At 39.5% G+C, this 23852-nt stretch overlaps 1 protein-coding gene and 1 pseudogene across 2 annotated transcripts; one reads left to right on the forward strand and one right to left on the reverse strand.

The window, feature by feature from the left end:
- Positions 1 to 708: 708 nt before the first annotated feature.
- LOC122775879 lies at positions 709 to 4510 on the reverse strand (annotated as a pseudogene). Its single transcript, XR_006361145.1, has 9 exons — positions 4107 to 4510; positions 3235 to 3832; positions 2842 to 3026; positions 2294 to 2391; positions 2055 to 2215; positions 1775 to 1967; positions 1476 to 1623; positions 1312 to 1393; positions 709 to 1227 (listed from the first exon to the last, which is right to left on the reverse strand). The product of XR_006361145.1 is annotated as a zona pellucida sperm-binding protein 4-like (transcript).
- Positions 4511 to 7991: 3481 nt separating this feature from the next.
- Positions 7992 to 23507, forward strand: LOC122775713 (low affinity vacuolar monovalent cation/H(+) antiporter-like). The gene is made up of 20 exons (XM_044035828.1): positions 7992 to 8326; positions 11684 to 11806; positions 11894 to 12000; positions 12104 to 12212; positions 13475 to 13591; positions 13672 to 13733; positions 14200 to 14346; positions 14419 to 14610; positions 14742 to 14841; positions 14936 to 15077; positions 16388 to 16571; positions 18189 to 18288; positions 19625 to 19752; positions 19842 to 19873; positions 20668 to 20780; positions 20887 to 21032; positions 21539 to 21633; positions 21713 to 21791; positions 21890 to 21998; positions 22768 to 23507. The coding sequence occupies exons 1-20, from the start codon at positions 8254 to 8256 to the stop codon at positions 22839 to 22841; spliced, it is 2232 nt and encodes a 743-aa protein (XP_043891763.1). The 5' UTR covers positions 7992 to 8253; the 3' UTR covers positions 22842 to 23507.
- The last annotated feature ends 345 nt before the right edge of the window (positions 23508 to 23852 follow it).

A 23852-nucleotide genomic window follows, 5' to 3' on the forward strand; every position in this document is an offset into this window, starting at 1 on the left:
TCCATCGAACTGCCTTTTGAAGACTTCTATTGAGTGTCACCTTTGATGAGGAGGTTATATTGGATAGGATTATGCCTAAACTAATGTATTTCCGTTACATATTGTGGAGGGGTGGTTGGATGTGACCAAGGAGGGTTTTTTTTAACTTTTGAAGCAGATCCAGTTATGGACACTGGATTTTTAGGACATTTTCAGAGTTGATCGTAGTTTATCTGGTAACCCTGACATGTTGGCTAATATTGTTTCCAGATTTAAATGTGTTACCACATCTCCTTGGAAAAATACAATCACCAAAGATACTTGATGATGGCGTTGATGTCTGACCAAAGATGTTTCATTCCATGTGTTTGAAAAAATTATACTCTTTATTGTCTTAGTGTTGTAGCAATCTGTGGCTGGATTTCTCGACTAAAGTCTGAATGACATTGAAGCTGACAAATGTGTTAAGTACAATTTAGCAATGATATTTAAACATTGATGCATGATGCAAAATGAAGCTTTCAAAAGTGTTACCCGTGTGGGGATATTTTTTTTTTGCATAATCAGGAGAATATTATAATCAGAAATAAACATGTTGACAGTTGTATTATTTTTGGTATTGTGCTTCATGAGTCCCAAAATGGATGGATTATGTTGATTTACTATGTCTCTATTTATGCAATCAATATACTGTAAGTGCTGACTAAGGTGACACAGGCACAGTAGTGGTATGATGACAAGAATGTTGTGTTTTATCAGCTTTACATTTAAAATAACTCAATTCTAAACTCACATCAACACAGTTCAGTGGATTTTTGTTTCAGCAAACATTCAAAGAAAACATTATTTTCAAATTAAAGTTGAATATTACTGCTAGTGGTTCATTCTTTTTTAGGATGTCACTGACAGTTAATGAAAAACAATTACCCAATTTACCCAAAATAAATTATTTACAGCACATAAAAGCCAATATTTTTTTTAATACAAATTTGACTACAAGACTTTGGCGATACATTTCATTCTTTCTGTTGCAAACTGTGTTGGCATACACACAATATATGTCTGATTTCTCACCACAGATAACTGCACCATGTTAATGCTATAGATGTTGTACTAAATGGTCTCAGCCAAATGCTCATGCTCCTCATTCTTCGCTGGTTTCTGCAGGGAAGTACATGTCCACAGGTCCAGAAGACACCACAACCTTTGGTTCATTCATCACCTGGTATGTAGCTTCAACGTCTCTCCCTGCAAACACACATACATGCGATTACCATCAGATTTATGGTAATATTTGTCCTGAATTCTGCAGATTATGAATTGGTTGCTTACTTTTCCTGTTTTTCGCAAAGCATGATGGCTCACAACTGCCAGAAGCGGCACTGCACACAGTTGTACTACAGTGGATGTACACCTGAACAGAATCAACAGTGTCAACAGGGTAATGGGTAGATAGTAGTTTGCAGAATTTTCGCCTCAGTCGATAAATTCCTTACCTGCTCCCTCATGGGCGTTAGTGTGCTGGTGTCCACAAATGTAAACATTTTGAAAATGAAACGCCTGTAGTGACTTGGGAAGTTCAGACCAGAGGAGACACCGACTGGAACCAGTGAGGACAAGTAGCGATCGTCCCTGTATGGACACCTGGATGAAGAGGAAATTATATTAAGGCAATGATTATTAAATGCAACTGAATAGAGAGGTTTCCCACTTCATTATCACTTGTGACCAATCTAAAATAATTCACAAATATCCACCATGTTTTCATAATAAGGACAGTGTAAGTTGTTGTTACCCATCTATCAGAATGTCCCACTGGGGCAGGCTGTGAGGGTTGAGGCTTGTGGTTGTCCAACAGTGACCAAGAGTCAAGACTAGGTTTGGATCTGTCTTCTCAAGGAGCTGAACCTCCACATACACTGGGTCCCTCAGTACTTTGGTCACAGGGTAGTCTGCATCCGTATAGAAAGAGCTATAGGCTGCATCCACTGTGAGAACAGAAATGAGTTAGCATGACAGTCAATGTTCGAAGATGGTCCATAAATGCATACATGATGCCATGCTGACATGTTTACCTTCATTACAACCCTTTGTTAAGCACTGCCCGTTAGCCAACCTCATTTGTACGCTGATCGGTCCAAAAGCAGCAACAGGTAAAGGAGGCTCTTGTAATGGTAATACTTCCACAACCAAGACTTCCACAGAAGAGCCTCTAAACCTGCATTGGAAAGTCAATCTGACAAACAAAAACAGGGATTACACATCTTGTCAGACACTCTGTTGTAACTTAATGTTCTAAAAAAAGATCACCTACTCAAACTGGCTATCCCTGGTAATTATTCCACTTTCCCCTACTAACGTCTCAAATGAGGATGACATACGGTTCTCGTAGACTATAGTCCCAGGCTCCTCCTACAATACACGATACAAAAGTTAAATACTTGAAACAGTACAGTCACACACAATAAAAATATCTTCTAAGTATATATATATACACACACACACACATAGACAACAAGGGCCTTTCTGCATGGAGTTTGCATGTTCTCCCGTGTGTGCATGGGTTTTCTCTGGGTTCTCTGGCTTCCTCCCACAGTCCAAAAACATGCAATATGGGGATTAAGTACATTGGACACTCTAAATTGATCATGGTTGTGAGAGTGAATGGTTGTTTTTCTCTATATGTGGCCCTGTTATGGACTTGCAAACTGTCACCAGTCCAACCGCCTATCGTCCTATGTATGTCAGCTGAGATGGTGCAGCACCCCTCACGACCCTCTTGTGGAGGATAAAGCAGTAGAAAATGGATGGATGGATATATATACACAATTTTGTGGAAAATAAACAGAGACATGGTCTTACCCAAACAACAGAGCCACAGCCAGTAACTGCAAACTGGTAGATGGCAAAGGCTGAATTAGAGTCAACGTGTGTACAGCCTTGACCTTCCCCCAACATTGAGATTGACTCAAGGTCAATGTTGGGCAGTGTTGCATCTCTGGCCACGACAACAATGAACTGAGCATCCTTTGTACATTGGATGGTCACTGGTGGCACAAAAGCATACATTAATAGGTTGAGTGGTTAGTTGTATTGTCTAAGAAAACAGAAAAAACACAAATATGTAGAATATGTTCTTGATAGATTTTTGTGTAATATTATTCTCCCAAAACCACCCCTTTAATCAGTCAACAACTAGAATAAAAGTTAATTTCCTTCTCTTTGATCAGAACAAAAGCCGTCTCAAAAACTCACCAGCCTTTCCGAAGAAGCACTGTTGGCCATCAAAGCAACAGTTTATGGCTTCACATCCAGCAGCAGAGATTTGAGGACTTCCACATGGGATCCTCACATTGCGGTCCACCTCACAACTCAAGTCATTAGGGTCCTTTGGCAACACTGGGCGAGGTTGGTATTCTGGTTTCTGTGGTGGAGAGATCTGTGGCTCCTGTCGAGACTGGTCATAGTACACTTGATTTTGTGATGGATATGTAGAGGGTCTTTGTTGTGTAGGTGGTTGGATATTAGGTTGTCCAGGATATGTAGAGGGTCTTTGTTGCGTAGGTGGTTGGATATTAGGTTGTCCAGGATATGTAGAGGGTCTTTGTGAGGTGGTGGATATTAGGTTGTCCAGGATATGTAGGGTCTTTGTTGCTATGTTCAGGTGGTTGGATATTAGGTTGTCCAGGATATGTAGAGGGTCTTTGTTGAGGGTGGGTGGATATTAGGTTGTCCAGGATATATAGAGGGTCTTTGTTGCGCAGGTGGTTGGATATTAGGTTGTCCAGGATATGTAGGGGGTTTTGGTTGTGGAGCTGGTTTGATGTTAGGTTGTCCAGGATATGTAGGATATGTAGGGGGTCTTGGTTGGAGCTGGTTTGATGTTAGGTTGTCCTGGATATGTAGGGGTTTTGCCTGAGCTGGTTTGATGTTAGGTTGTCCAGGATAGGATATGTAGGGGGTCTTGGAGCTGGTTTGATGTTGGGTTGTCCAGGATATGTAGGATATAGGGGGTCTTGGTTGCGGAGCTGGTTTGATGTTGGGTTGTCCAGGATATGTAGGATATCTTAGGATGGTTGTCCAGGATCTTGGTGAGCTGGTTTGATGTTAGGTTGTCCAGGATATATGTAGGGGGTCTTGGTTGCGGAGCTGGTTTGATGTTAGGTTGTCCAGGATTTGTAGGATATGTAGGGGGTCTTGGTTGCGGAGCTGGTTTGATGTTAGGTTGTCCAGGATATGTAGGCTGTCCTGGCTGTGGCACTGGTTTAGGATATGTAGGCAGTCCTGTCTGTGGCACTGGGTTGATCCCTTGCTGTCCAGGATATGTAGGCAGTCCTGGCTGTGGCACTGGTTGAGGAAATGTAGGTTGTCCTGGCTGTGGAAAAGGATTGGCTTGTGTTACCTGAGAAGGTTGAGCACCCTTTGATGCAGGCTTCATCCACATTGCATCCTGAGCCTCCACATTTCTTGTAGCTAGGCAGCTTAGCAATGCTAGTACCACCAAAGAGGTGGCACTCAATGGCTCTCCCATGTTCTCACAGCTGTTTGTTCCCAAGTGCACCACTTATGTCTGCTACCACATTTATAGGTGATTAGACTTGACTTTTAAAACCCCACCTCCACAACCAAACCACCAGCAATCACGGCTTCCCATCTTTCTATCTCTATCTCAATGTGTCACGATGCATTGTGTAATCTTTGAGTAACCACCCAACCTTTGGGCAACTTCACAAGAGCACATGTATGGGTTGGACAACGTGATGAGGTGTGTTTGACATTGACAAATCCAACATTTGGGTCACAAAAACCTTGTTGCAGGTCTCTATGGCCTCAGGATTTATTTGTTGCCAAATGTTCACCCTGGGGAAAAAATAAATGTTTTCTTCAAATATGTCACAGTTTGCCAGAGTCTTCAGTCAATCAGTACATTAACACTGTATCTGGAAAGAGTTTGTTAAAAAACAACATTTGCTTGTTTGTAGTGACAGTTGACAGTGACAGATCAGATGTAGGTCCTTTATTTCATATTCTAAAATAATAAATGAAAATAAAATAATAAAAGTTTTTTTCAAAATGTTAGTGATGATGCATGTTGAGGAAATTTGGAATCCATGTGTTATTCCTCTTATGATAGAATGACATACATTTTTCCAGAATTATTTTGATGAAAAATCTAAAAATTGATTATTTTGATTATTTCAAATGTTTTACTTACTAACTTATACTATAATTGTGCTACTTCAATATTATTTGAGTTTACTTTATATACACAGTGGTCCAGTGGTTAGTATTGTTGCCACAGGTTTATTCTTCTCTTTAAAATTGTGTGTGTTAAATTCACAATGCCTGTGTGTGACATCAAAAAATTGGCCTGGAGAAATGTTGAGTGCACATTGGGACTCGGGCAGTGGTAAATATTGTTGCCTTGGAGGTAGAAGGTCACCAGTTTGGATCCCAGTCTGACAGAGGGCCTTTCTGTGTAGAGTTTGCATGTTCTCCAGTCCACTGGGGTTTACTGTTGCACCCTATAACCGTCTTGTGGAGGGTCAAGTGGTAGACAATGAACGTACCTTTCTCCACTGTATAATGTTGCCAATGGGATACTTTTTATTGCTGGTTGTTTCCCTATAAAACTGCCCATAAACTTTTCTTTTTCTTTGATTATTTTAGTTTCAGTGAAGTTTATTTTTTGGTTTTATAGACATTTCTTAACCCATCTTTGGAAATTCAGGTCCAGTGGAATATTCATTCAGTAAAGAAAAAAACAATAATTCATTGTTTAATTTTCTTTTTCAAAATCTTTTTGACAAGACATCATAAAACATATTGTCTTATGTAGGGGCCTCAGTGGCAGTCTTCAGGTGAGTTAAGTTGTTTCTATATTTCTTATGTTTTCTAGTTCAGCCAATATTTAGTCTTACAAAAGTGGCAGTAACATTTTAGACAAAATGGCTTTTTACCTTCTAAGTAGAGACAACAGGATGAAATGTGTTGTAATTGGGGTGGATGACAGTTTGACATTAAAGTATTTATTTGCCAGTCCAACGTTTAGGTCACATAGACCTTTTCAAAGGTCTATGTGACCTTGAACTTTATTTGTCATTGTGTGTTTATTTTGCTGGTGAACAATCTCCTCGCAGGAGTTTTTCTATACGCATAATCACGTAATAGTCAAGGTTTCATATAATACCAATAGGACCACCATGACCATCCACAGGAGTGCAGTTTATACATTGCTTGGAATTTGGAACTAAGTTTTATACTATAGCTGTTTTGAGAAAGTGGATATCAGCGCGCATGGCCTAAACTTTGTGAAGAGTAATGAATAAATAAATAATTTCAGTCTACTTTCTTTTTGTACAGTTAAATCTATTTCTAGATCATCTGGTTTCTCTGGTTAAAGGCAAACCTGTAATAACTCATGTGTCATATGTCATCTGACATATGCTTGTGCCTTTGGAGGAAAATAAGTATAAAATAGTTACTTTGCCACCAATTTGCAGACAAGCCCTAAACTAAACTACCTGAACTAAAAACCTGAATGTTTGAGAGAGAAAAAATGCATGTAATACTTATTTTTGACCACAGGTTGGAGCAAATTACTCTACAAGCAAATATGGCTGCATGATTCCTTTAGCAACAACAATCATTTTTCCATCTAGTATGTTTGTGTTAAAAAAAATACCTTGCCTGGATACATCAATGACTGCAGGCTTCAGGTGAGGACATTATGTTTCGTCACCACTAAAATTTTTTTTTTTTTACTGCCTTCTGTGAATTTGACAGAAGGCACACTGGTGATTTGGATCACACAACACATATGATCAACTTATGTATATTATTTATTAACAATATGTAGGCTGTTTTTAAGATTTAATTAAAACAGAACTGAACAAGAAATTGTATATTTTTGCCTTCACTTATATTAATATGTTAAAAGTTTTTCCACTGAAAGTTGTCTAAATAAAGAAAATCAGTATCAGTCATATGTTACTGACTATCTTTTTTTCTGCCGATTAAACTAAAGACACGCCCTAAGCACTAGACAAATAGAGGCTGAGTCTACCACACCAGACAGGATACCCAGTGCAGGATATGCAAATATGCCTCTAAGACAGTGCAGCACATCACAGCAGGATATAAGTAAGTGGCTGTCTAGGACATGGAACGTCGTATCCAAGTGGCTAGGAATAGTGTACAGGAACATCTGCACTGAGTTTGGACTGTAGGTCCCAGGGTCAAGACGGAAGATGCCAACAAAGGTGGTTGGAAACAATAAAGCTAAGATCCTGTGGGTCTAACATACTGTACTGTATATGTGCAGTCTTGTGTCTTCTCCAAGCTCAGGTCCTCTTCCTAGGTTCCTCTGGACAGAGAGCTCAGATGCTGTTCATTGGGATCGGCTGGAGGTTACAGCGCCAAGTCGTAGGGGCTGTATGGTAAATATCACACCCATTCACTCCCAATATCATGCAGCACATGTATGTGCAGCAAATTTTCTATCACACATAAGTGTCTTGTGGTCCAAGCCCTCCTTAGGGGCACACCAGAGATCACAGGGGATATTTGTGCATTCTAATCAGACCCTCTACTGGATAATTAGAAGTCAGTATCACCCAAATAAAAACTATAATTTTTTGGTCCACCTTTCAATTTATTAAGCTATTTATCACCATTACCTGATCACGTTCCTGTTGTCTGAGAAACGTGAAAGTACCAAAGACTCACCACTATCAAAAAAATGAAAACAAGGCAATAGCTTGGTTTTGATTTAATGGAAGCACAGAACAGTTTTTTATCAATAAACACTGTGAGTTGTTATTTTTGCATATGAACTTTTTTACTTTTGTGTGCGTGTCCTGCAGGGGAAGACAACTCACTCTACCACTGAGCTGCCACCAGTTTGTCTGTCTGGATCTTGAAGTCTCACAGAAACTAAGAGAAGTCAGTAGTCTATTTGCAATCTATGACCAATACAACTATAAAACGACTAAAGGGTTGTGACAGAGTGAGAGGACTGTAGTCTGTTTAAAATGTTTCCAACTGTCTCCAAATCATGTCAGGGCCGTTCTTTATTTGTGTTGAATACATCGGAACCTAACTGGCGGGTTTTCTCCGTATGGCGTTGAAGAAGAGTGGCCTACATTTCCCACAATCCCAAGCGTTACGATTACCTCCGTAAAGTGCGTCTCGTGCGTCTCTCGTCCTCGGCCCAGACTAAGCTGAGCTGATTTACTGAGTCAGTGAGACAGTGAGGGTCTCGCAGCGGCGGACATGTCTCTACCGTTCACACAGAGCAGCTGCGACACGAGCAGCAGGAGGAGGAAACCTGCGGAGCACACACAAGGTGAGGAGCCCACGCTCGTGATTTAAAACACACACTCGCGTGACAACTTTATTCATACGATGACGACGGAGTGTTTACCAGCACAGTGACGGCGCTCTACATTTTAACTCAGTTGTGTCTGATATTCTTAACTGTGATATCAGCGAATGGATGAATGAAGGAAGAGAGTCAAGACGCTCAGCTATGTGTTTGTACCGCTGTCACATACTATAGTGCTATTTAACCTGCTATAGTGACGCAGTGGTCATTACGACGTAGTTCCTGTGTGCATGTGTGTGTTACCTCTTTAGGACTAGTACTTCTGACATAAACACTGACCGTGTTAGGACCAATAGTCTTTATGGAGACCAAAACCTGGTCATAATGAGGCAGAACCTCATTTCTGAGGAACTAGTTAAGTTTAGGGCTAAAATTTGAATTGTTGTTAAGTTTGTGTTTGTGTTAAAATGAATGGAGAAGAACAGCTTTGCAAAGTGGTGTGTGTGTGTGCTCCTTTACTGTTTCCTTCTCTGGTATAAACACTGACATTTTCAGGACCAGTAGTCCTAATGGAGACCAAAGCCTGGTCCTAATGAGGTACAATGTCATTTCTCTTTTTAGAGTTTTTTCTACTACTAAAAACAATCCATTATTAAGTTCCACCTGCAAACAATTATCTATTAGAGTAACATTAATATTAATCTGACAAAGATGCATGAAAATCGCAGCCCTTTAGTCACATACTTAATCAATAGTTTTGTTCTTAATAGTTGTCCTTCAGTAGTTGTTTATTTGCATATTTAGATTAGGGACAATGCACAGTTAGAAACATCGACATGTAAATATGCCAGACTATAGCCAATGGCTAATTTGCCCCACTAGGTATGGGATAAGACAAAATACATGCGCACACAAGAAGAAAACAATACAAGTTAACAAAAAACAGACTACAAACACTATAGAATGTGTGGTACAAATAAGAAACATGGGCCATACATGTTAAGCTACAGCTACAACTGCACTAGTACAGTGAGGTGCAGCAAACTTTAGGTTAAGGAATACAACCAGTACTCTCAAACAGAACAAAATGGATCTAAACATGGATCTAAAAATCTGTTTGATTTATAGTATCATACAACAAATCCTCGCACTGGAGAAGGAGAAAGCAGGGAATGTTTGATATCTTGTGCATTTAAGTGCCGCACATCATGTTTATCACGCCAAAATATCCTAGAGTTTATGAACAGACAACAGTATTCACACATTTATTTATATGGTGATAAACAAACGTAGTAGTTGATTACTGAATGACTCTGTTGATGCACAATCACGTACGAGTGTGCAGACGTCACCGCTCCGTTTTATCTTATATACCATGTAAGTCAACACAGAGGCAAAACGAGGAAATGAAACAAGACCAGGGTTAATGCAGTGACCTGATGTAAGAAGGGAAGCGCTCACTTGTCTCATGATGCCAGTGGTTAGTTAACATTTGTCAAGGCTCTATCTCAGTAGAGACAAACCCTGGTGCAGAATGATTGAATAAATGAGCAACTGTTGCCTTTTTTTTAACCCTTTATTTAATTACAGTCATGCCATTGGTTTCTCTGCAGAACAGACGCAGCTTTTGTCAGACTGTCAGACACAGTCATCAGTTCAAAGATAGACAGAAATGCCTCTGAGGTTTGTTGTGGCAAAATCTTAACAATAGTGAGTGTAGAACTAAGGACACAAGAACAGGAACAAACAGCAGAGAGCATCAAGGCTGTCTGTGCAGTAGTTCAGGGTAAAGGAGTCACTGTTTGGGGTTTAATCGCCCGGAATTGCCCTCTGATTGGTTAAACAGAGGTGAGAGTCTGTTGATACCAGGCATAGAGACAAACAATGGAACCTTGGAGGGAAAGTTAAGACACATGTTGTTGTTGCAGGTGTGTTTCAAGGCTATATGGGGACATTCTTGTAATTAGTTCATACATATGAGTTTGTACTGCCATTTTCTATTGAAATAATAAAGAAATGAGATTCAAGATATTATTGCAATGAGAATAAGTGTCTGCACTTTTGGTGGTCAGAAACACCGCAGAGAGGATACTTTTCTTATCTTTATTTAATCATAATAAGTCACAAGGAAAGATGCATCTCCCCACTTTGGCACATTAAAAAATAAATCACAAGGACTCTATGTTGGTGGGTTAGACAGGATTTTCAATGAGTGATAATATCATAATGTCCCATCACTCATTTATTACCTGCACTGCGATGCATTTACAGCTAATAAAGCACACGGGACAAAACTGTTTTCCCAGTTAATTGAATATGATTAATTGATTTAGACTCTTGTGTCATGCGATACCAATAGTGTCACGCGTGTTTCTGCTGCTGAGCATCAAGATGATGAGGGCAGTGTGAGTGACACTGATCCTTGAATCCATGTGTGTGATTTGAGGTTTTGGGATTTCAGGCTGTCTGACGTTACAGGTTTGGAAAGGACCGGAGTGCAGACTGAAGACGCAGTGTGTAATGTAACTGACACAGAGTGGCAACAAGTCTGAGCACAATGGGGTCGTTCTCAAGACAAAGACTCATTTGACAACTGCAAAACACAATTAAATTACACTAAATGTATACACATCACAGGTTTATGCACACAACATCTTAATAAAATATATTTATTATCCAGTCTCTACTATACCAAATTAATTAAATTACTCCACTAATCCCCATATCCATTATGAAGCATGTATGTCTGTGTGTATTACTAAATGATGAAACACTAAATCATGAAAATAAATAGATACCATAAGATGTTACTAATGTTTGCATCCATTTATTTAAATATTCAGTCTGTGATGATTGTAAAGGATAAACTGACTGAATCCAAAATAAGCAGAGATCCAGATTATTTTTAGAAAAAAGGAGAAACAAATTTATTTACAAAAACAAACAAAATCAAGCCAAAGGAAAAAAAACCACAACTAAGGGGGCATTAGGGCCATTACCACACAGAGTAGATGTGACACATTGGCAACTGTGGATCCAGAAACCAGAGTTTAAATAGCAGAAGTAAACGAGGAGATGAGTTGCAGGTGAGTGGCTCAGAAGCTCTGCCCCGCCCACCTGGAAAACAGAGAACTTTAACAAAATAAAGGACAGGAACTGACCCCATGACACAGTCTATATTAAAATAACTGAACACTGGACTTACATTTAACATTTTGACCAACTTGTATAATAAGATTATATTTAATATCATATTTAAACTTCAAACACACAGTCTGTTTTATTTGGTGTCCTTTTATGATGCAGTCCTCCAGGACACACATGTGGCAATAAACATGTGAAAACCTTGTTGCTGTCTTCTTGAATGTTTTCTTGCAGATCCTTTGCTGGAGCATGATCTCCAGTCAGACGAGAGCCATGAACACGTCCATGACCAAAGTCAACCGGTCAGCTCCACATGTCATGCACTCTGCACAACAAAGTGCATACCTGCACATGCATGTGAGCACCAACTTATTTATAGTTTTTTGTTTTTTTTTCTTCCTGTGTTTATGTATGTTTCTTGTGTCTTCTTGTCTGTGGTTTTAGGTTCAGGCCACAGTGCATGTGATGATACGTGGGAAGAGATTCAAAGTAAAAGAACCATCAGAGCAGAGAACGAAGTGGAGGCCAACAAACTGGTCAACAACTACAGGGTAAGAAGACGCCCGGAGCAAGTTTTCCTCCTCTAATGCACAGAGGTTTGAGTTCTGCTGCGATGATATACTGATGTTTAACGTGTGTGTTCCTGTGTGTCAGTTTGGTTTCCGGAAATGGAAGAGCCACGTGACCGAGCGTCCGTTTGAAGTCCGGTCAGAGGTCGTGAAAGAGCTCTACTCTGAGCTGAACATCATCAAACCACAACCAGGTTTGGTTTTATTGTTTAAGATGGATGGATGGATTGATTGACTGACCTAGTCAGATTTATCCACAACCACTGTGGCACCTCCTGCCTGCTTAATGACAATGTTTCAAACATTTTGTCTCTTGCTATTTATTTATTTATTTATTTTTTTTTAAATGGCATTTTTGAAAAGCTTATCAATATTTTGTTCAACACATCTACGGTATGTTTCAGTAGAGTTACTGCAGTTGTTGGGAGGAAATTATTTTAATAGTTCTCTTAAATATTCATTGACATAGTCAATGAATTAAAAAGGTGTGTATACTGATATTAAAACCTTGTCTGCACATCTATTAGAAATCCTTTTTTTTTATTGGTACATTCTGTTTCTATGTATGTTTAAACTGTCAAATTAACCTGTGATTGTTAGCTCCCTCCCAACAGGTGGAGACTAATTATTGTGATTGCCAGCACATGTGTCAAGTAGGAGTGGCCCACATTATAAATGAGTGTCACTGTCACAGTGTGCCTGATGGCTGAAACGTCATCACTTTCAGTAAAAATCTTATGTGTGTGAGTGTGCAAGACCCCTTTTTTATTTTAACATAATTACTGAGTAACTGCCTGGTCCTACTGTGCACCTTTTTTTTTTCACTTCTGAACATGTTTCTCAATCACTAACTGCCTCTTCCTGACCACACGGATCTGCACTCTGTTGTTGATCTCATCCTCATAAAATCAAGTGAGAGCCACATAAGGTCTGCTACCACGTCACCAGATCTCAGCAATTCACATGAGATCCACTTTTATTGTTACCGAAAGAGACAATTGTTGTAAAAACAATGAAACTATGTATCCTCAACAATTATCCCCAGCAACAGCAATTAAACATACACACAATATGTGGACTGAGAAAAAAAAAGGAAATATATCAGACAAACTCCTTGAGACTCCAAAAAGACATATTTATCAAATGGTGGAGCCCTGACATGGGAAAACTATTACAATGAGGAATCCAATTTACATTTATTTGATACCCTCTTTCCTTTTTAAATGAATGTATTTATTTATGTGGCTCTCTCTGCTATCTTTGTTTTTGTTCCCTTTTGTTTTGTTTTGTTATATGTCCATGTGTATATCACTGCACTGTCAAACGAGTAAACAGCTGCTGTTTGCATGAGTTAAAAAATAATGAATCTAGTATGTAAATTATATGTAAGATCGTGGAGAATTAATGAGTCTTTCACTCATGGATTTCTCTCTTTTTTTCTTCTCCCTGGAATTAGGTCGTCTAATCACATGTGGAAATGTCCTGTATGTGTTTCTCTTTGGTTGGTGGGTCTCACTGGCATATTTCCTGGTGGGATTGCTTATGTTCATCACTGTCACTGGAGTACCATATGGTACGTGAGCTAACACGAGATTACTGTGAGGTTTGTGAACACTAGCGATTCCCCTCATTCGTCTCTTTCTCTATCTTCAGGGAAACTTTGCTGGAAGTTGTCCTGCTACTTCATGTGGCCTTTTGGCAAGACAATCCACGAGGTAATGTTGGGATTGTGATGTTGTGTGTGTTTTTTCTGCCATTCTCTACCAAGAGAAATTAGGTACTTTCCTCATTGTCCTGCCCTAATCCGTCATGAAAGCAGAACCTGTGGTCATGAAAGCAGCAACAGAACAAGGTTACAACACGAGCCCTTGGCAGCAGTTTCTTATGACGATACATGTACGAAAAACAGTGCTGTGATGAGCTCCAGTGCAGAACTTCTTGTTCTTGCTTGTGTTCTCCCCCTGTGTTTTTCGGGTTCTCCATACATCCATCCATACATCTTCTACCGTTTTATCAGGGAATTAACTGGACCTTTAAGTGGAGACTTTGCCCATAGGTTTGAATGTGATAGTGAATTGGCTTGCATTGGCCCCCCTCCCCCAACCATGAACCCAGACAAGTGGTAGAAGATGAATGAATGAATGTGATGAAGCACACATTGCCCTGGTTGTGTGTTTCCAGATTGGAAATACGTTGAGGAGATGCTGTGAACGAGCACCAGACTGTGAATGCAACATAGATAATGTGGATGAAAACTGCCCAGTTCTGCTACCTTCACCCACAGAGGTGATGGAGATCCCAGAACAACGTCCTATCACTCCCATCTGGGTAAGAACACACATGATGACCACTGTGTGCACTGAGTCACTCATATCTGACGCATGTTGGGTTTTTTTTTAGCATCGTATCTCCACATACGTGTGGTTGCTGTTGGGATACCCTCCCATGGTGGTCATCCATTCCCTGGCCTGCTTCTTCTCCTGGATCCTGATCTTCACTATCCCAGTTTCGAAGATGAATGCACGGACCATGACGGTCATTCTCCTCCTGCCTCCTGAGGATGTTTCTGTTTCCTCTTGCTTACGGAGGAAGGCGAGTGAGAGAATTGGCACATATCAGCCAAAGCACACTAACTATACACCAACCCCACATGAATCAGTGTTGGTTTGTTTCTTATGAGCCTGTTTTACGTATTAATATGTCTGTTTTTACTCGACCTGTAGAATCAAAGCTATGAGACCAGAGCACTTCTGTGCTGTTACCATGCTGTGAACTGGTACTACTACAAGTACACTGTTGATGGGATCAACGTGTTTGCTGTCAGTATCCTTTTTTTAATGTGTCACCTGGAGTTTGTGTGTGTGTGTGTGTGTGTTACACATGAAGACATGTTCTCTTCTTTGACTCACCCTGCCAGACCTTCTCCCTCTGGTCATAGTTGCCATAGTAATTGGATATATTGACAAAGATAACCAGTACGCCGGCTCTGCAGTCAAGTTCGCCATAGCACTTAGCTCCATGATACCTCTGTCGTATTACATTGGTATGGGCATTGCCAGGTGAGCTGTTTTCATTAACTTTACACACATGTTAAGTCGCCTTAGATAAAATATTTCCCACATGCTAAAGCTCCAGTGTGTAAGAATAATGACATCTAATGGCTGAGACTACAGTTCTAGCACAGCTTGGCTCTTCTCGGTTTGGTACCAGATTTTCCATTACTTGAAAGTACCTCCTCAATGTAGATGGGGTTGTCATAGCACGGCTGTGTGAAACTGCCATGACGACACAAACACACAAACTAGCGACGGACAAAGCAGTTGTTTTGGGTGTACTGAATCATTAGAATCAGTTCATTAAAAAAGATTAGTTCAGTACTTTCTGCATGGCCCGAGTGCAGACTCCATCTGACACAGTCACTGAACTGAAAAACGACTGAACAGTGCTGTCGCTATATACATCAGACTCTTTGGTTAAATATTGGGATTTTAGACATTTCCTTACTAAATTTTAGAGATTAAGGCATGTCTTCAGGATTTTTAAGTCTTTTTAACTGATCTACAATTGAGCATTGCTCTGTTTGATTCTTGTATTGGATGATGTTGTGCTTACGACTCTTCCTGTGACGATACTCTCTGACCTGTCGGTGCCCGGCAGTCTGTCAACATCACATTTTAGTATCGGCTCGGCTCGCTTGGAACCTCGCTAAAGCACCAGGTACCAGGTACTATCAATAATGGAAAAGCAAAAAAACCAGAGGAGAGCCGAGTCATGCTAACACTGTATAATGTAAAAGTGCCATTTGTAATAAAAAAGGAGAGTACTCCGCTCATGCCTCATGCCAGGGAACCACGGTGGCCTTCACATACCAGAAAGGATGTTATTCTCCTTCATTTACATAGTAAATTTGTCTGTAAACATCATATATCACAGGCTGATTTTAAATCAATTGTGAGGCAAAGTAACGGCATGAAATTGCTAAGAATGCGGCCGTGAATTTCAACACCCCCTCATGATTCTTACATGATGCCATTAAGCACATTCATGCTGAAATGCTGACTACTGAATAAAAGGAAAGGAAAAGAAATACCTGGACACAGCCAACACTGAAGAAGAGATGAAGTGAATGTTAACACATTACTGCATCAGGACATCAGTGTGAAAGCTCACATTTACAGAAAACAGGTTAAAAACATATTAAAAAAAGGCCTTGACGCTCTTCAAAAGTGATATATCCTATTACAGATAGTAATTATACTAGTTGTATTGTATTCAGCCTGTAAACCCTTCTAAATATCACACACTGGACCTTTAGCAGAGTAACCGTCGATTTCCTTCAAATGACTGTGGATTATTTTTGCATTGGCAGCATCTCAGCGCAGAGTAACTTTGCAGTGGGTGCAGTGGTGAATGCTACCTTCGGCTCCATCACAGAGCTGACCTTTTATATCACAGCTCTGCTCAGAAGTCACCAGGAATCTAACACGTGTCTGCAGGAGGTGGTAAAAGCTGCGCTGACTGGCACGCTGCTCGGCTGCATTCTCTTTATTCCTGTGAGTCAATTTCTGTAATTAATGACCTCAACTATGTGCCTCACCCACTGTGAGTGATTATGTTTTTTTGTTTAGAGTTGCATATCAGTCCACTTCCTGAAAAGCCAGATTTCAACCTGTAGGTTTAAAATATCATTAAACTAATATTAATGCCCCCAAATCACACACTACTGCTACTACTAATAATATAATATAAAATAATTTTATTTATGTAATCCTTGCAAATACTCGATGGGACATAACTTGCACTTTACTGTTTGATACTGTTATCCATCCATAGTGATTTTTTTGTTTTGTTGTTTACTGGATGTTGTTTTTAGGTGTGTGTGTGTTTGTTTTGTTACTTTTATATTTATTTTCTCCTGTGCCCATAAGATGAGGCCAGTCTTATTACTTGCACTACTTTATGAAACACTTTTTTTTAAATGTATTTATTTGGGAGCTCTTTCACATTTCAATAATGACATTTATAAGATACACATCACATGCATATCAAAATAAATAATATATTGATTCAAAACTTCGCATTAAGTCTGATCTAAATAAGAATCTCTTTTTCTGGAGCTGTCCCTATCATTTTACCTTCAGTAATAAACTGAGCATTTGGACAAAACAATGCCACACATATTCACTCATCTTTGAAGATACACTTCTTATACATACACAGTTTCTGTAAGCAATTACTACTTGTAATGACAATGTCCATCAGATCAAGTCAGGCCTTGACAAATATATACATATATATATATAACATCAAATGGAATATCGATCTGAAAAACGTCAGTTGCGTTGTAATTTTTGGGCAGTCCCAGAACAAATGGTAATGGTTTCCCACATTTTGCCCCACACAGCCTCCAACAACACCTTGATATGTTTTCTGAGGCAGGGGTTGTACTTTGTTCTTAAATAAAATATTTAATAAGAAAAGGAATATGGGATGAACTGGAAAACAAACAAACAAAAAAGCATGTTCCCTTGAAAAGCAAACCAAAATGAATAAAATTAGATCACATCAAGCAGCGCTGCGCCCAAACTTAAACGGTTTATCTCAATGTCATCAGATAATCACATATAAACTGATATGAATGTCAACATGAGAATGGACTCTTAAGTTCTGAAGATAATTTATTGAAATTAATTCAATTTAAAAGTTCAAACTGAACATGAAATACCCAGGAAAACTGTACAAAAATTATGCAATAACTATAAAATTAGGATCAAATCAAAAATAGACCTTAATTATATGATAAAAGTGGCAATAAGTGTACTCTTCTTGTACAAGTGTGTTCCTCAAAGCTGCAGTGGAGTCAGCTGATCTTGTTTCACTGAACAGGAGCCGACCAGTCACCTTTTATTTTCAGTTTGGTTCATAGAACAGCTAATGAGTTTTACTCAGCTGATCTCAGAGGCCTTAAAATGTCTCTGACGTAGTCCAGAGCCAGACCGTGGATCACCTTAAAACTAATTCATGAAATTTTAAAATGTTTCCTAAAGCCATGGCCACGCAGTGTGGTGCTGTTAAAATTGAATGTGATGTGATACAGGAACTCCCAGACTAGAGTTTTACTGTAAGTCTGTTCTGAAGTTGTGATTTTGAACTCCTTTGTCCGTGTGCAGGGCATCTGCATGATCATCGGTGGGCTGAGACACAGTGAACAAAGATTCAACAGTCGCTCGACAGGAGTGAGCTCCGCTTTGCTTTTCATTTCTGTAGGAGGTGAGTCCCCAAAAATCAACAGACTAAAATCTTGTTGTTACATTTTTAGAAATTAGGCACAACACGATGAAGACAAAACAGACGGAAACTAATTTTCATTTCTAGCTGTGTGCTCAGATGGAAATCACCTCAGGAAACTAACTTACTCACATCAGCAGATAAATTTTTCCTTTAAAGACAAAAGAAGCAGTAGCTTCAAACATCTCTACACTATAGCACCACCTACTGGCTGTTTATGTTACAATTTTCTTTTACGTTACTGCTGCTCTCGTTCACTCATCTGTGAGTGGGACCATTCTTACTCCAATCACCTCTGGATTCATTCATGACACATAAACACACTTTTGTTCTCACCATCTTGTTTTATAGGTTATTCAGTTTATCAGTGCATTAATATTAAAAAAGTTTATTTTATGAAGAGACAAATCAGGTTTGTGTGTTTTTAATTCTGTGGGACAGCAGAAGTCACAGTGCCTGCTCGAGGAGGTGGCATCTTGAAAAAACTGGCCCAGAGAAATGTTTTGGATGTTTTTGAACACTTTGTTCCTGAGTTCCTGAGCTCATCTGCAATCTGCCTCATCAATGGCACTGAATGAGGTTTTATGTTGTAAAGTTTGTGTGGCTTTTATGAGAGTTGTATTCATCCAGTTTGACTCTATACTGAAAATGCTCTCATGAAGGCTTTGTAGTAAGCATTTCTGTTTGTGATGTGAGCAAATGAAGAGCTTAAGTGCAATGTGGATGTGAGTATTTGTCCTGGCTGCTGAATGGGGAAGTGCTACCTATGTGTTATTGAATCATAATAAATTCAATTATTATTGTCCATTAAAGAATGAAGTGGTAATATCATATTTTGTATATAAAAAACGGACAAATAGTAGTCTGGTGTCATAACTACTGTTGTGAAGAGATTCACCAGTTGACCACTTACCAGCTGTCAATCACTCTGGTGTCCACTCAAGTTTACATTTTTTACAGTCTATGGCTTATATGCTATGGATTAAAGGCATGTGCATGTTTACATTTTATAGGCCAGCAGGGTCATTTGTGTGAACATATAATCTGAGGAAGTTCAAATTTTGGTTGCAGGAGTGTGAATAAATTAGGGAAGAACATATTGATTAATCCCAGCGTTTGTTGTGCGTCAAACATTTGTTTGCACGTATTAAACGGTGTGTGTCCCACCGTTGTTCATAAAATAAATTTAAACTTTAAAGAATGACAAAAATAAGAAGATGGTAGTGACATATATAGGTCTGTATCAGTCTAAAAACAACTGTGCCGTATACTGCTGTATCAACGCTCAACTCATGTGTCCCTGCACTGTGTCTGGCAGGTGTATTTGCCCCCACACTGTTCTCCAAGGCTTACGGGAGCCTGGTGTGCGACGCCTGCACCAACTACACGGCGGGAAACGCCATGAGCAGCGTACAGTTTGTCTGCCACAACTGCCACTATGATCTGGTCAGCGTCGGTAACCAGGAGCTGCTCATTCAAACGCACATGCACTGACTGCACCAGGTTTAATGTGACTTTGTCTTTTCATTCAACAGAACAACGGTACACTGTTCCACAGCCACGTTCAGTAAGATACTTACTTACTCACTACAAGTGTGTGAAATGTAACATTTGTTGGATAAGTCACCCTTCACCCTTCACCTTTCTCTTCCAGGTGTGTTATCTTTTGAGTTGTGATGCTAACTGAAGGTGTTTAGTTTGTCCGTTGTGGGCTGCCGTAAAAACATGATCCAAAATGGCCGCCTCTTTAGAGCTGACAGAGCTCCTGATATTATCGCCGGTCGTGATCAGCAGTGCTGTCCCTAAATACACCAGACTCCTCTGTTAAATATTGAGGTTTTAGACATTTCCCTGGTAATTGTTGGAGATTTTTAAGTCTTTTTAACTGATCTACAGTTGGGCACTGTTCAGCTTGATTTCTGTGTCACCTCAGCTCACTTTGAACCTCGCCAGAGCAGGTACTAAGGTACTATGCTAGTGGAAGTGCAACTTAACTGTGCCATGGCAAGGAAATATCACCTTCCATTTCTGCTAAATGAAAACAGTATCACCTGAATGTGACACACTGGACTAACTCTATTTCCTGTCTTTATTCACGTGACACCACTGTGAAAACAAAGGCTCTAAGAAAACTCCTGTGTGTTTAAGGACATTTGAATTTGGAGAGTTTACCACAGTGTCCTCATTTGCTTGTCTCTGTCCTGTATAAAGTCTGTGTCCCTGAATGCACCAGCAAGTAGTTTTCTACACAGTCCCTGTTCACAGCTGCATTAACATCAAACGATACATGTAGAAAATCATTATGTGTAGAAATGTACTGTACATTAAGTAAATTGTATTCCTCCTCTGTCATGTCGTCAGGCCTCTGGTGTACTCGGTGTGTGTCCTGCTGCCTGTCGCCTACATCATCGGCCTGATATTCACACTGAAGACGCACTCCCACATTTACAACATCCATGTTGGAGGAGGACAGGGTATGAGTCCCTGTCATGGTCGCAGTCAATGACTCAGCCACGTATACTGTGAATGATGAAGGTTCATGCTGTACCTGTGTGTGTGTGTGTGTGTGTGCATGCACAGTGAGCGGTCAGCACGGAGCGGTGGTCCACTGGTCACGGTGGAGGTCACTGATCATCCTCATCATGGCCACTGTGCTCACATCGGCCTGCGCTGATCTTGCCACCGAGCACATCCAGCCCATTCTGAACCAGCCCAACATCTCACAGGTGAGGACATGCAGCCACGTCTGAGCGTCTGTTTTTAAACGTCCAGTGTGTAAGAATCAGTGACCTCTAATGGTGAGACTGCAGAGTGCAGTTTTCCACTCACTCCCTCCTCCTCCATGTGTGTCAAGGAACTACAGTGACCTTTTTATACCATAAAGGATGTGGGTGTTCTCTGTCATCACTCTGCTCCTCCTTGTTTGTCAGTTTACACTCATAGTAATGCTGCTTTTCCATTAGCTATACTACCGAGTACCTGGCAATGTAATGTTTAACTTACATTAAATAACTGCACATTATAAAGTGGCCTTTTATTGTGACCAGTCTAAGGTTCAAAGTATATAAATACAGACCATTTACATATAAAAGGCATAATCTTAGTCTTTTTTTATTTTAAAGCAATCATTCACTTCTATAAACCTATGTTTGTGTTTGTTAAGTCACTTTCTGCCTAGAATCCCTGAGAAATGTTACAGACTGCCAACATTTATCCGTCTCTTTCTCTCCAGTACTTCATTGGGGTGACAGTTCTTGCTATGGTTCCTGAGATCCCTGAGATTGTGAATGGGATCCAGTTTGCTCTCCAAAACAACATCAGTCTAAGGTGAATTATGCATAATTAAAACTTAAAAAAAACCTGAAACTTTCCCACCTGGATCTAACCAGTGTGTGTCTTGTTTCAGTTTGGAGGTGGGGAGCTGCATTGCTGTGCAGGTCTGCATGCTGCAGATTCCAATACTGGTCTTATTTAATGCTTTCTATGTAAGACGCCCTTCTCTTGATTTGTTTTTTCTTTATTATAAATACATTTCTATGAATATTATTCTCTGAGATAAAACACCATCTCTGCTGCTACACAGGATGTGGGATTTGTGCTGTTATTCAGTGACCTGCACCTGTGGGCCAGTATCTTCAGTGTCATCGTCGTCAACTACATCTTCATGGACGGGAAGTCGGATTATTTTCAGGGTGAGATTAAGCTTGTTTTTTTTTTCTTTAAAGAGATGTCAATGTTTGCTTGACATTTATCTCTAAAGCAGAGATTCAAAATGACTTCACCTCAAAACTTCCAAGGTTATTGCATGCGTCTGCTATTACCAATGAATAATCATCATAAATAAACACGGTTTCCATATTGATCACAATCATTGTGGTTACCGTTTTTTTTGTCATAACTGAGATGCCGGAGATGTTTTGTTTAAATATTACCACATAATACATCATAAGGATTCAAAGGCTTTATTGTCACTGTGCAAAAATAACACGTGATCTCTGCAATTTCATTCTACTGTGTTTGCATAATGAGCTTCCTAATGTCCATATAAAAGGCTTAATCTAAGCAAAGCATTCTTATTTTAAAACATACTTCAGGTGATTATATCCCATTTCTACCAATAAACCATCTAACTGTTACTCTGGACCTTTTAAGAATCCCTGCAGTTTGACCACGTGAAAATCAGGACACTTCTATTAATGTCTTCTTCTATTGTTAGCATAATCGTGTTCTTGGTCACGCTTCATAACTCAAATTATAAAGTACGGATTGAGAGGATGTTTTCTGGAGATGTAGGATTATGTTTTACTTAGTGATAATGATACAGATTTAGGATTGTTCTTATTTAAGTGTGTGTGTGTCCTTCTCTAAGGCTGCTCACTTTCTCACCGAGCGCTGTCTGAAACATGTTTATCTAGTACAGTGGTAAACGTGTAATCTCCTCTCTTGTTTCCTGTTTCTCAGGTACGGCCCTGGTGGTTGTCTACCTCATCCTTCTGGCTCTGTATTACTTTGCTCCATACCCTGCTGGCTGCTGAGGGAGGATCGTTCATTTTTAAACCTGAAGCAAACACATTATCAAAACCACTCCCTGTCAGTTGAATTTACTCTCAAAAGATTTTACCTGAATGACAATGTGACATTTTTATTCTCAGGTGGGTACTTCCTTCTTTGTTTTTGTTTGTTTTTTTAATCACACATACACATAACATATTACTCCTAACACTATGAAGCTTTTCAGCTGACATTCATGTTTGTTCTGTCGTCCTAAGGGTTAAACTGTGCAGTTTGTTTGTTTGTCTTTACAATGCAATGGATATTGATATTTTTGCACATAGTATTTTGATAAAATTACTGTTGTGATATATTTGTATACTTTTTTTTTTAACCATGTGTAAATTAAACGTAAAATGGTTTGTGTGCAGGAATGACTTGTCTAGTTCTTCCTGAGTTTAAAATAATGATCTCTGTATGTTGAGATTAAGTGTTAAATTGTGTCTCTTAATGGTTTTCCAGCTGAAAAAGTTGCATGGCTGGCTGTGCACAGCAAGAACGAGAACTGTAACGACGTTTAAGTTTCTAACAGTTTCCCCTGTTCTGCCATAGCTGTATGTTCCTCTGTTCCAGCTCTGGTTTCTAACTGTGTGTTAACCTTTTAACACCTTTTTTTTGCTTATTTTCACCATAAAAGGGTCAGAAAATGTCCTGTGAGTAAGTGCTTTTGTCCATTTTTTCGAGAATAACTTTCAATATCTGGTAGTTTATGATTTAGCTAGTTACGCGTGTTAAATTTGAACAGTATAAAACATATTTTTTTTGAGTTTTTGTCTCAATGTCCAAAAACCAAAAAATGGAAACAATGTACAGGTGTATTTCCAACTCTCTCCTCTCTGGTGACAAGGACACAGATTTGCCAGCTTCCTGCAAGAGTGCGAGTGAAATTACAGTAATAACCACACGCTGGTTTTGACTTGCAACTTATCTGCTTTCAGAAACTGTTGGAATTTTTCCGATAGCACAAACGGTCGCATAATTACGGTAATGCAAAG

Source organism: Solea senegalensis, linkage group LG10, assembly GCF_019176455.1.
Source record: "Solea senegalensis isolate Sse05_10M linkage group LG10, IFAPA_SoseM_1, whole genome shotgun sequence".
NCBI classification, from domain to species: Eukaryota; Metazoa; Chordata; class Actinopteri; order Pleuronectiformes; family Soleidae; genus Solea; species Solea senegalensis.